General features: G+C 46.9%; 1 protein-coding gene and 1 pseudogene across 9 annotated transcripts in view; one reads left to right on the top strand and one right to left on the bottom strand.

The window, feature by feature from the left end:
* Positions 1-14282, bottom strand: part of sytl5 (synaptotagmin-like 5) — an 84774-nt gene that overhangs the window by 12277 nt on the left and 58215 nt on the right. For all 9 annotated transcript variants that reach the window (XM_090230262.1, XM_036975035.2, XM_036975036.2 and 6 more), the window contains 2 exons: positions 13760-13857; positions 2678-2773 (listed from right to left, as the gene is read on the bottom strand). In XM_090230262.1, coding sequence (XP_090086388.1) covers positions 2678-2773; positions 13760-13857 — 194 coding nt within the window. The remainder of the gene's footprint in view (positions 1-2677; positions 2774-13759; positions 13858-14282) is intronic.
* Positions 5584-6395, top strand: LOC149984697 (general transcription factor II-I repeat domain-containing protein 2A-like; annotated as a pseudogene).

A 14282-nucleotide genomic window follows, 5' to 3' on the forward strand; every position in this document is an offset into this window, starting at 1 on the left:
TGGGGACCGTCGCTGGAGACCCCGAGCTGGGGACCGTCACTGGAGACCCCAAACTGTGGCCCGATGTTGAAGGTTCCGGTCTGTGGCCCGTCGTTGGAGGTTCCGGTCTGTGAACTGTCGCCGGACGCTCTGGACTGAGGACTGTCGCCGGACTCTTTGGACTGCCGAGGCGCACTGTAGGCCTGGTGCCGGCACTGGTGGTACCGGGCTGGTGACACGCACCTCAGGGCGAGTGCGGGGAGAAGGAAAAAGACGTACTGGACTCTGGAGGCGCACTGGAAGCCTGGTGCGTGGTGTCGGCACTGGTGGTACTGGAGGTCTGGAGTGTAGAGCTGACACAACCCGTCCTGGCTGGATGTTTATTTTCGCCCTGCAAATGCAGGACGCACTGGGCTGTGCAGACCCACCGGAGACACAGTACGCAGAGCCGGCGCAGGATATCCTGGTTCAAAGAGGTATACTGGAGACCCGGGGGCGCTGAGCCGGCACCCTCCTTCCTGGCTGGATGCCCATTCTAGCCCGGCCAATGCGAGGAGCTGGAATAGAGCGCACCGGGCTCTACCGCATAATACGCTAGGCCTATACAGTGCCTTAGGAAAGCATTCAGACCCCTTGACTTTTTCCACATTTTGCTAGGTTATAGCCTTACAGTCCATCTAAAAGTACACCCAATAGATTTTAAATTAAACTAAATAGACTATAGCCTGTTCAACTTTCTGAAACAAACAATTCACTCAAAAAAAATTGTGCACTCACTCTCCTTCCAGGCAAAGAGTGAGTGTGCATACCCATAACATGATGCAGTCTGCACTATGCTTGAAACTATGGACAGTGGTACTTAGTAATGTGTTGTATTGGATTTTCTCCAAACATAACACTTTGTATTCAGGACAAACCGTTAATTGGTTTCCCACATTTTTTACAGTTTTACTTTAGTGCCTTGTTGCAAACAGGATGCATGTTTTGGAATATTTTTTTATTCTGTACAGACTTCCTTCTTTTCACTCTGTCAATTAGTTTAGTATTGTGGGGTAACTGCAATGTTGTTGATCCATGCTCAGTTTTCTCCTATCAGTGACTAGTGTTCCATTATTAAAGTGGCCAGTGATTCCATATCTATGTATATAGGATAGCAGCCTCTAAGGTGCAGGGTTGAGTAGCCGGTTGGTAGCCGGCTAGTGATGGCTATTTAACAGTCTGATTGCTGTTTTTTAGTCTCTCGGTCCCAGCTTCTTTGAGCATGGCTATATTGCCAGGATATCAAGACAGCTGGAACAAATAGCTAGGGTTGCCATTTAATTAAAAAAAAATGTAATATTGATGATGTCATTGTTATCTTCAGTGTTAATAACCCCATGGGTGTGAAACCAAAAGCAGGAGCCACAGGGAAACCCCCCCATTGATTGTTCCCCACCCAGAACCCCCCCACCCATTGGTTGTTTGCCAGCTGCTGGAGCGAAATAGACCAGCTATTGTTCCTTGTGATACAGTTAACGTCCCACACCTTAATGTGATGTTATATGCTGACAATTACTTGAAAATAAGTCAGTTAATTCATAGTTATTTTGCAAAGGAAAGCCACGAGAAAACCACACATTTCAATGCATGCCACCGAAACCGGAACACCGGGCTTCAGTTATGATGAATATTACTCACAGTGTACATGAACATTATAGGAAGAATTGCTCCTATAGATATCTACTGTGTGTTTGTTTCCCTCATCCACCCCTATATTCATTCTGTTCTATTCATACAATATTTTCAAGCATGGAGATTCACAGAAGCCAGTCACCATTCATCTCCATAATCTCTGTAATCATGGCCCTCCACCTCTGCTGTTATTGAGAGTAGAGCCCACGGCCAGAATTAATGTTGTTAGTCATGTCTGAGGTGAAATTAGAAATGTCAGACAGGCAGGAAGTGTGTGTCGCCTGTTAACCTAACAATGTCTCCGATTTGTCCTTTTTTTATGATTGTGTTTTTGATCTCTTCTATATTCTGGGGGGTATTTCCTATTTATTAACGTGGGAATTGTCTGTGCCCAGTGGGATGTGTGTATGTTTGTATTCTGCAGGGCTCATTTGTAAAAGAGACCTAGGTCTCAAAATCGGAACTTAAGAGAGTCGGTCAATATGACTCTGTCACAAAATCACAAACAAATCACAAAACTCAGCTAATTATTTAGTTTAGTGTTGTGAGAAAAGAAACATAAATGTTGTTCTAAGCAAGGTTCTACCAGAGCATAGCACACATACAAAAGATATACAGTATATACACCTGTGAGTTTAGGCACATTTTCCTGGCTCCTAGTCAATGTCTATATATGAGCTGTGCTGTGAGCTGTGCTGTGAGCTGTGCTGTGAGTTGTGCTGTGAGCTGTGCTGTGAGCTGTGCTGTGAGTTGTGCTGTGAGCTATGCTGTGTGTGTGTGAGAGACACTGCCCTGCTGTTCCTCAGCCCTGAGGTCACTGGTGCTATTGACACTGTTCACACAATGGTTTCAACACAGCCATGACTCACTCATCAATCCTCTTTATGGGCTGTGTGTGTGTGTGGCAGTAGGCCTGCCAGTCTGTCTTCTTGTGTGCCAGAGCATGGCAGATGCATCTTTGTGTCCATTATGTGTGTGTGTGTGCGTTTGTGTGTGTGTCTGTGTTTACTATACGGCAGGGTATTACCGTAGACACAGCGCAGCTCATGCGTCGGCTGGCGGCCTTGCTGTGTGCCGACATCAGAGCATCGATGTCCTCGTCTTTATCATTATCATCAAACTCCTGGAGAACACAGAAACCATCAAAGGAGACATCAACCAATGGAATCTCTCTGTAGATTCACAGTAATAAGGCAATACAGTGTAAACACATCCGTCAGTTTTCTGTGGCAACTTCAAATTCAATCAGACAGGTCAGGATTTAATCAGACAGGTCAGGATTTATTCAGACAGGTCAGGGTGTTAATTAGACTACTTGCTTATCACACACTGTCTTTGAGCTCTTTATGAGTGTGTGTGTATGTGTGTGATTGTGTATGTGTCTGTGCATGTGTGTGATTGTGTATTCACGTGTGTAGAAAGATCAGACAACTTAATTAAATGCTCACCTACAGTAAATACGGAGTAGTGACCCGTAGCCAGTGGTTCTTATGTACAGCTGTTCCACCACACAGCCTCCAGCCTTGCTACTCAGCTGCTGCTACAGGCTTTTATGTGAGGCTACACTCACTATTGAGCTCTTAACTGGGCAATAGCCCCCACAATGTATAGGCATTGATTGAAAATTAATGTTAAATCTGGTTTGTGCTCAGTGGGACTATAATTTGTTTTTCAACAGGACAATGACCCAACACACCTCCAGGCTGTGTAAGGGCTATTTGACCAAGAAGGAGAGTGATGGAGTACTGTATCAGATGACAGATTACATCAATCCAAATATCCTCTGCTGAACCCTGGGACAAGCAGGCAGAAAATAAACAGAAAGATTTGACCGCGGTTCAACTGTTACTATCACAGATAGAAGGAGCTTAGTTACCAGTATCTTTGTTAATATGGTTTGTTTAAAAAAAAAAAAGTTGACTCTGAAAACCGTATATTCAAAGACGAGTGGACGGAACAGTATATATTAATTCTCCCCGCAACTAGCACAAAACCAATGTGCCTGATATGCAGCGAGTCCATAGCGCTCGTGAAAAGTGACAATGTTAAGCGGCATTATGACACCAGGCGTAGTAAATTCGATCAGACGGATCCCCTGAACACGGAGGTGAGATCAAACAAGATTAACCAACTCAATTCCCAATATGAGAGGTCCACCAATATGAGGTCCACCAATATGAGAGGTCCACCACTATGAGGTACACCAATATGAGAGGTCCACCACTATGAGAGGTCCACCACTATGAGAGGTCCACCAATATGAGAGGTCCACCACTATGAGAGGTCCACCAATATGAGAGGTCCACCAATATGAGAGGTCCACCACTATGAGGTCCACCAGTATGAGAGGTCCACCAGTATGAGAGGTCCACCACTATGAGAGGTCCACAAATATGAGAGGTCCATCAATATGAGAGGTCCACCAATATGAGAGGTCCACCACTATGAGAGGTCCACCAATATGAGAGGTCAACCAATATGAGAGATCCACCAATATGAGAGGTCCACCAATATGAGAGGTCCACCAATATGAGAGGTCCACCACTATGAGGTCCACCAGTATGAGAGGTCCACCACTATGAGAGGTCCACCACTATGAGAGGTCCACAAATATGAGAGGTCCACCAATATGAGAGGTCCACCAATATGAGAGGTTCACCAATATGAGAGGTCCACCAATATGAGAGGTCAACCAATATGAGAGATCCACCAATATGAGAGGTCCACCAATATGAGAGGTCCACCAATATGAGAGGTCCACCAATATGAGAGGTCCACCTCTATGAGAGGTCCACCACTATGAGAGGTCAACCAATATGAGAGGTCCACCAATATGAGAGGTCCACCAATATGAGAGGTCCACCAATATGAGAGGTCCACCACTATGAGAGATCCACCAATATGAGAGGTCCACCACTATGAGAGATCCACCAATATGAGAGGTCCAACAATATGAGAGGTCAACCAATATGAGAGGTCCACCACTATGAGAGGTCCAACAATATGAGAGGTCAACCAATATGAGAGGTCCACCAATATGAGAGGTCCACCACTATGAGAGGTCCAACAATATGAGAGGTCAACCACTATGAGAGATCCACCAATATGAGAGGTCCACCACTATGAGAGGTCCAACAATATGAGAGATCCAACAATATGAGAGGTCAACCAATATGAGAGGTCCACCACTATGAGAGGTCCAACAATATGAGAGGTCAACCACTATGAGAGATCCACCACTATGAGAGGTCCACCACTATGAGAGGTCCAACAATATGAGAGGTCAACCAATATGAGAGGTCCACCACTATGAGAGGTCCACCAAAGTCCTTGTCTATTCAGTGAGAGCCCAACAACATGCAACGGAGTGTTCACTGAGGATAGCTTAGGTTTTTGGAAAACACAAAAAAAAACATTTTCAGACACTGAGATGGTAAAAGAATGTGTGCTGACACCTTGCTTGAAGGTGAACAAAAAGATGAGCTGAGGGTAAAGATCAAACAGGTCCCACTGTCAGATTCCACAGCAATGAGGAGAACTGAAATATTAGCTGAAGATTTAACTTAACTTTATTCTTACATTTTTAAATATATTTTTTAAAATTTGTTTTGGGCCATTCAGTTAAGAACAAATTCTTATTTACAATGACGGCCTACCCCGGCCAGAGCCGGACAACGCTAGGCCAATTGTGCGCCGCCCTATGGGACTCCCAATCACGGCCGGATGTGACACAGCCTGGATGAGCCCATTCAGAATGCACCATGCTTTTCTTTAGCTGTGGATGAACCAACAGATAACACTGATAATGCCCAGCGTCTGGTGTTAGTCAGATTTTCTAACGAAGCAAAGAAGGAATTCTGCGAGGAGCTGTTGGGCTTAACACATCTAGAAGCACACACACAGGGAGAGGATATCCATGAGGCCATCAATGGGATGCTGACAAAAAGGGGGATAGATCTGAAGTCAGGGGTCTCCATCCCCACAGATGGAGGTCCAGCCATGAGGGAGAGGACTGGTTGCACGTTTGAAAGAGTACCACCCTGACATCATATCACTGCATCAATCTGTCCTGTGTGCCAGTCTGGGAAAATAGCATTCTGAGGTCATGACAACGATGACGAAACTGATCAACCTTTTGAGAGCAACTTCATCCCTACAACACCGCTTGCTACGAGGCATTCTGACAGAGGTCAATGCCAGTTTTGATGAGTTACTACAGCACAACAATGTCAGATGGCTCAGCAAAGGCAGGGTTTTGGAACACTTTTGGGCCATTCAGGAGGAAATCAAAGCGTTCATATTAGAGCAAAAGAGTGACAGAGTTTTTGGAAGATGAGGAGAAGATGGAAACAGTTGCATTTTTGACAGACATTACATCACACCTTAATCAACTGAATGTTATGCTGCAGGGACAGGACAACACAGTGTGTGATATGATAACAGCAGTCCGGGCTTTCCAGAAGAAATTGGAGCTTTTCAAGAATGATCTTCAGAGAGAACTTGTCCACTTCCCCAATCTTCTGGTGCAAACGCAGGGAGACAAAGATGTTCCCAATCATGTTGATTTCATCTAGAAGCTGATGGATAACTTCAAGGCTTGCTTTGAGGACTTCACTGTTGGAAGATAACTGCTGCTGCTCATCCAGGACCCTTTCTTAGTCACAAAAGTGACAAAGTTGTCAAAAGAAGCAAAACAGATCTTCAGATGGGTAGATGTTGCATCACCCAATAAAATTGTTGATTAAGCTGCAAGAAAATGTGTCTTTGAAGGAGCAGCCTGGTGATTGTGACCCTGTCACTTTCTGGGGAAAGATGGTGCCTTCAGCTGCTTTCCCTGTTCTCAAGAAACAGGCACTATACACCCTGACAATGTGTGGCTCCACATACAGCTGTGAATACAGCGTTCTCCACAATGAACTTTATTAAAAATAAATACCGCACCAGGTTTACCAATGAACACCTGCACTAATGTCTCAGAGTTGCTCTCACACCATTTGTGCCAAAGTTAAAACCATTGGCAGTTGACAGAAAGTGTCATTTCTCTCATTGATGCAAGGGCAAGGCCCAGAGTTACTTCTACATGAATAATGCATGGCCCACATTGACATTCTGTGCATTCAGATTCTTATTATTGTTCAACTCTCCTTCGTTCTCCTGAAAACATGCACTTTATTTGATAAAAAATAAATTATTTAATTCAAGGCCCATGTATAATGGTGGAGTTTTTAGATAATTATGCAACCACTTTCATAATTCAGCAATGTTGATGTAATGTTGCATATTCTTACATTCAAAAGAAGTAGTAATTAATAGTACTTATTAGTCTAATTTAATGTATTTAATTTACATTTTATGTAACAAAATGTTTCCTAAGTCGTAGACTAAAAGCTATGTTTCTACGCTTGTACCACAGCGCCGACAAAGGACGATATCCATCCGGACATCTATCACTGGACCTTCTGAAATAGTTGTTGAGTACCCCTGGGCTATAGGCTATCTGCATCTAGCTTAGCAAAGTTTAATTGCAATTTTCAACCCAGATTTTAGTCAGTAGCCTAGGCCTATTGAAATAACAAGTCAATCTTGCAAATAGGCCATTTATAACAGTTTATAGTGTTAGCATCTGGCACATAATAACGGCACAAACGCCCGAAAATAGCCTAACATTCGGTTTTTGAAGTTCATCCAAGTGTTTCTTGCACAGAGATTTTGAGATCCTCTGTCCAACTTTCATCACTCAAACTCTCCTGTCGGATATATCTATAGTTATGCACATGCGCAAACAAGATTTATTTACTGGGTGGTTTGAGCTCTGAATGCTGATTGGTTGAAAGCATGGTATATCTGTTACGGTGCGTGAATGAGGACCCAAAAGCGAATTAACGTAAACAGAGCTTCTTTAATAACAAAACAAACGTAGGCTCAGATGGACCGGCAGATTCCGACAGGACAGGACAAGGTTAGATGAACTGGCAGATTCCGACAGGACAGGACAAGGTTGCAGCAAACACGACGATAGTCTGGTTCAGGCATGAGAAACACAAACGAGAATCCGACAAAGACAGAAGCAGAAACAGAGAGAGATATAGAGACCTAATCAGAGGGAAAAAGGGAACAGGTGGGAAAAGGGGTGAACGAGGTAGTTAGAGAAGACAAGGAACAGCTGGGGGAAAGAGGGGAAGAAAAGGTAACCTAATACGACCAGCAGAGGGAGACAGGGTGAAGAGAAAGAACAGGAACAGGACACAACATGACAATACATGACAGTACCCCCCCACTCACCGAGCACCTCCTGGCGCACTCGAGGAGGAAACCTGGCGGCAACGGAGGAAATCCTCGATCAGCGCACGGTCCAGCACGTCCCGAGAGGGAACCCAACTCCTCTCCTCAGGACCGTACCCCTCCCAATCTACTAGGTACTGATGACCACGGCCCCGAGGACGCATGTCCAAAATCCTACGGACCCTGTAGATGGGTGCGCCCTCGACAAGGATGGGGGGGGGGGGGGGGGGGGGGGGAGACGAGCGGGGGCGCGAAGAACGGGCTTGATACAGGAGACATGGAAGACCGGGTGGACGCGACGAAGATATCGCGGAAGAAGAAGTCGAACTGCGACAGGATTAATGATTTGAGAAATACGGAACGGACCAATGAACCGCGGGGTCAACTTGCGAGAAGCGGTCTTAAGGGGAAGGTTCTGAGTGGAGAGCCAAACTCTCTAACCGCGACAATATCTAGGACTCTTAGTTCTACGCTTATTAGCAGCCCTCACAGTCTGCGCCCTATAACGGCAAAGTGCAGACCTGACCCTCTTCCAGGTGCGCTCGCAACGTTGGACAAAAGCCTGAGCGGAGGGGACGCTGGACTCGGCGAACTGAGATGAGAACAGCGGAGGCTGGTACCCGAGGCTACTCTGAAAAGGAGATAGCCCGGTCGCAGACGAAGGAAGCGAGTTGTGGGCGTATTCTGCCCAGGGGAGCTGTTCTGACCAAGACGCAGGGTTGCGAAAAGAAAGACTGCGTAAGATGCGACCAATAGTCTGATTGGCCCGTTCTGCTTGACCGTTAGACTGGGGGTGAAAGCCGGAAGAGAGACTGACGGAAGCCCCAATCAAACGGCAAAACTCCCTCCAAAATTGAGACGTGAATTGCGGACCTCTGTCCGAAACGACGTCTGACGGAAGGCCATGAATTCTGAAAACATTCTCGATGATGATTTGTGCCGTCTCTTTAGCAGAAGGAAGCTTAGCAAGGGGAATAAAATGAGCTGCCTTAGAGAACCTGTCGACAACCGTAAGAATAACAGTCTTTCCCGCTGACGAAGGCAGTCCGGTGACAAAATCTAAGGCGATGTGAGACCACGGTCGAGAGGGAATGGGAAGCGGCCTGAGACGGCCGGCAGGAGGGGAGTTACCGGACTTAGTCTGCGCGCTGACTGAACAAGCAGCCACGAAGCGACGCGTGTCATGCTCCCGGGTGGGCCACCAAAAACGCTGGCGAATGGAAGCAAGCGTACCCCGAACGCCAGGGTGGCCGGCTAACTTGGCAGAGTGAGCCCACTGAAGAACGGCCAGACGAGTAGGAACGGGAACGAAAAGAAGGTTCCTGGGACAAGCGCGCGGCGACGGAGTTTGAGTGAGTGCTTGCTTTACCTGCCTCTCAATTCCCCAGACAGTCAACCCGACAACACGCCCCTCAGGGAGAATCCCCTCGGGGTCAGTGGAGGCTACTGAAGAACTGAAGAGACGAGATAAAGCATCAGGCTTGGTGTTCTTAGAGCCCGGACGATAAGAAATCACGAACTCGAAACGAGCGAAAAACAGCGCCCAGCGCGCCTGACGCGCATTAAGTCGTTTGGCAGAACGGATGTACTCAAGGTTCCTATGGTCAGTCCAAACGACAAAAGGAACGGTCGCCCCCTCCAACCACTGTCGCCATTCGCCTAGGGCTAAGCGGATGGCGAGCAGTTCGCGGTTTCCCACATCATAGTTACGTTCCGACGGCGACAGGCGATGAGAAAAATACGCGCAAGGGTGGACCTTGTCGTCAGAGAGGGAGCGCTGAGAAAGAATGGCTCCCACGCCCACCTCTGACGCGTCAACCTCGACCACGAACTGTCTAGAGACGTCAGGTGTAACAAGGATAGGAGCGGATGTAAAACGATTCTTGAGGAGATCAAAAGCTCCCTGGGCGGAAACGGACCACTTAAAGCACGTCTTGACAGAAGTAAGGGCTGTGAGAGGAGCTGCCACCTGACCGAAATTACGGATGAAACGACGATAGAAGTTCGCGAAGCCGAGAAAGCGCTGCAGCTCGACGCGTGACTTAGGGACGGGCCAATCAATGACAGCCTGGACCTTAGCGGGATCCATCTTAATGCCTTCAGCGGAAATAACAGAACCGAGAAATGTGACGGAGGAGGCATGAAAAGTGCACTTCTCAGCCTTCACAAAAAGACAATTCTCTAAAAGGCGCTGGAGGACACGTCGAACGTGCTGAACATGAATCTGGAGTGACGGTGAAAAAATCAGGATATCGTCAAGGTAAACGAAAACAAAGATGTTCAGCATGTCTCTCAGGACATCATTGACTAATGCCTGAAAGACAGCTGGAGCGTTAGCGAGGCCGAAAGGAAGAACCCGGTATTCAAAGTGCCCTAACGGAGTGTTAAACGCCGTCTTCCACTCGTCCCCCTCCCTGATGCGCACGAGATGGTAAGCGTTACGAAGGTCCAACTTAGTGAAAAACCTGGCTCCCTGCAGGATCTCGAAGGCTGAAGACATAAGAGGAAGCGGATAACGATTCTTCACTGTTATGTCATTCAGCCCTCGATAATCTATGCAGGGGCGCAGGGACCCGTCCTTCTTCTTAACAAAAAAAAACCCCGCTCCGGCGGGAGAGGAGGAGGGGACTATGGTACCGGCGGCAAGAGCTACAGACAAATAATCTTCGAGAGCTTTACGTTCGGGAGCCGACAGAGAGTATAGTCTACCCCGGGGGGGAGTGGTTCCCGGAAGGAGATCAATACTACAATCATACGACCGGTGTGGAGGAAGAGAGGTGGCCCTGGACCGACTGAACACCGTGCGCAGATCGTGATATTCCTCCGGCACCCCTGTCAAATCACCAGGCTCCTCCTGTGAAGAAGAGACAGAGGAAACAGGAGGGATAGCAGACATTAAACATTTCACATGACAAGAGACGTTCCAGGAGAGGATAGAATTACTAGACCAATTAATAGAAGGATTATGACAAACTAGCCAGGGATGGCCCAAAACAACAGGTGTAAAAGGTGAACGAAAAATTAAAAAAGAAATGGTTTCGCTATGATTACCAGAGACAGTGAGGGTTAAAGGTAGCGTCTCACGCTGAATCCTGGGGAGAGGACTACCATCCAAGGCGAACAAGGCCGTGGGCTCCCTTAACTGTCTGAGAGGAATGTCATGTTCCCGAGCCCAGGTCTCGTCCATAAAACAGCCCTCCGCCCCAGAGTCTATTAAGGCACTGCAGGAAGCTGACGAACCGGTCCAGCGTAGATGGACCGACAAGGTAGTGCAGGATCTTGAAGGAGAGACAGGAGTAGTAGCGCTCACCAGTAGCCCTCCGCTTACTGATGAGCTCTGGCTTTTACTGGACATGAAGTGACAAAATGACCAGCAGAACCGCAATAGAGACAGAGGCGGTTGGTGATTCTCCGTTCCCTCTCCTTAGTCGAGATGCGGATACCTCCCAGCTGCATAGGCTCAGCACCCGAGCCGGCAGAGGAAGATGGTAGTGATGCGGAGAGGGGGGCAACGGAGAACGCGAGCTCCTTTCCACGAGCTCGGTGACGAAGATCAACCCGTCGCTCAATGCGAATAGCGAGTTCAATCAAGGAATCCACGCTGGAAGGAACCTCCCGGGAGAGAATCTCATCCTTTACCTCTGCGCGGAGACCCTCCAGAAAACGAGCGAGCAAAGCCGGCTCGTTCCAGCCACTGGAGGCAGCAAGAGTGCGAAACTCAATAGAGTAGTCTGTTATGGATCGATTACCTTGACATAGGGAAGACAGGACCCTGGAAGCCTCCTCCCCAAAAACAGATCGATCAAAAACCCGTATCATCTCCTCCTTAAAGTCCTGATACTGGTTAGTACACTCAGCCCTTGCCTCCCAGATTGCCGTGCCCCACTCACGAGCCCGTCCAGTAAGGAGAGATATGACGTAGGCGACACGAGCAGTGCTCCTGGAGTAAGTGTTGGGCTGGAGAGAAAACACAATATCACACTGGGTGAGGAACGAGCGGCATTCAGTGGGCTCCCCAGAGTAACACGGCGGGTTATTGATTCTGGGCTCCGGAGATTCGAAAGCCCTGGAAGTGGCCGGTGGATCGAGGCGGAGATGGTGAACCTGTTCTGTGAGGTTGGAGACTTGGGTGGCCAGGGTCTCAACGGCATGTCGAGCAGCAGACAATTCCTGCTCGTGTCTGCCTAGCATCGCTCCCTGGATCTCGACGGCTGAGTGGAGAGGATCCGAAGTCGCTGGGTCCATTCTTGGTCGGATTCTTCTGTTACGGTGCGTGAATGAGGACCCAAAAGCGAATTAACGTAAACAGAGCTTCTTTAATAACAAAACAAACGTAGGCTCAGATGGACCGGCAGATTCCGACAGGACAGGACAAGGTTAGATGAACTGGCAGATTCCGACAGGACAGGACAAGGTTGCAGCAAACAAGACGATAGTCTGGTTCAGGCATGAGAAACACAAACGAGAATCCGACAAAGACAGAAGCAGAAACAGAGAGAGATATAGAGACCTAATCAGAGGGAAAAAGGGAACAGGTGGGAAAAGGGGTGAACGAGGTAGTTAGAGAAGACAAGGAACAGCTGGGGGAAAGAGGGGAAGAAAAGGTAACCTAATACGACCAGCAGAGGGAGACAGGGTGAAGAGAAAGAACAGGAACAGGACACAACATGACAATACATGACAATATCAGACGTGTACCAGGGGTATGACAAAAAACATACTTTTTACTGGTCTAATTACGTTGGTAACCAGTTTATAATAGCAATAAGGCACCTCAGGGGTTTGTGGTATATGGCCAATATACCAGAGCTAAGGGCTATGCCCTAAGAACAGCCCCTAGCCATGGTATTTTGGCCATACATTACACCTCCTCTGGCCTTATTGCTTAATCATAGCAGTCAAAACAAGTTAAATCGGCATCCATTGATGGTAAATGATCTGGAGAGTTTAATAAGAGCGATTTATCTTTTCTCTTGTCACATATTCTTAAATCATTATTTTGATGGAAAACCGAATTTTGCTTCTTAGCCTACATTGTTAAAAATGACATAGATATTCCTTCTTAATTCGCTCGATAAAATGATGGAAAAAGGATGAATGTAGCAACACCTCTCTTGCTGTGAAACATTTTCTTTTAGCTAGTTTTCAGACAGAACAAACACTGCAATTAGCTACGCTACGTTTCCTCGAAGAATAACCAAGACCACACCAACCATAGCAGACAAAAATGTTTTGTTAAGAAACTAAGCTAGTTAGTAGATGGTTAAACCCATAACGCACATTTAAACAGAACCTCAGTTGTGCATGCTAGCATCAATTTACCAGACTCAACTGACAGCATCGCCATGCAAAAGTAAAATGTAGTCTGGGGGCTGCACAAGGGGCACAAGGGTAAAATACAGGTATACATCATTTTAATAGCAGGATACTGTAAAGTCTATTATCCCTCTGAAGAGTATGAATTAGGCTGTTTGAGAATGTTTGAATCCTAAGCAACTTGCCTACACATAGTACAATACAAACATAGCTACTGTAGTAGGTCAAAACTGTGTGCTGGAAAACCTTGGTAGAGCATTGGTGGAATAGGCATTGTGGTGCTTGTGAATTTCCTTTATTTTTTGGCTTCAGACCAATGCCTATTCTCACTTAAAAAGTAGTTTGGTGTTTCTAATAGCTTAGAGGAAGGCCACTGTACTGTGCACTATCTGTATGTATCAAAGATCATGGTTATGTTGCCATAGAGATGGACACAAAATATGTTGACTTATTCAGGGGTAAGGTGTGTGGGTGGTGTGTGGAGGTGGACAAGAGGTGTGTGTGTGTGTACCGTGTCATTGAGCCCAGGAACGGAGCGGCTCCTCAGACTGAGGGCCTCATCACTGGCAGAACCAGGAACAGACAGGTCCACCTCAGAACGACTACGATCTACAGAGAGAGAGAGAGAGATGGAGAGAGGGCGAGAGAGAGAGAGCGAGAGAGAGAGAGATGAGACGAGGAAGTGACAAGGTATTCCCTCCCCACAGCCACACATAAAGACTGTTATTTCCAGTTATTTCACAGCTATGCCTAATGGCACTAATTGGAGTTGTTATGAAATGCTAACATGTGACAGAGCACCATATGCTGATACAACAGCCATCTGCTACCAGGGGAAGATGAGAAAAGTGTTTGAGTGGCGAAAGGGAGAAAGACAGAAAGGGAGAAGAGAGAGGAAAGAGAAAGAGTAGAAGAGGAACAAGAACAGGGGAGAATGTGAGTATAAGAGAGAGATCAAGAGAGGTCTAGAGTGAGAGAAAGAAAGAAAGAGTGAGGAAGAGAGGAGTATGAGGAGAGAGAGATAAATAAATAGA

This window comes from Oncorhynchus mykiss, chromosome 3, assembly GCF_057628025.1.
Source record: "Oncorhynchus mykiss isolate SJ-2025 chromosome 3, ASM5762802v1, whole genome shotgun sequence".
Taxonomy (NCBI): Eukaryota; Metazoa; Chordata; class Actinopteri; order Salmoniformes; family Salmonidae; genus Oncorhynchus; species Oncorhynchus mykiss.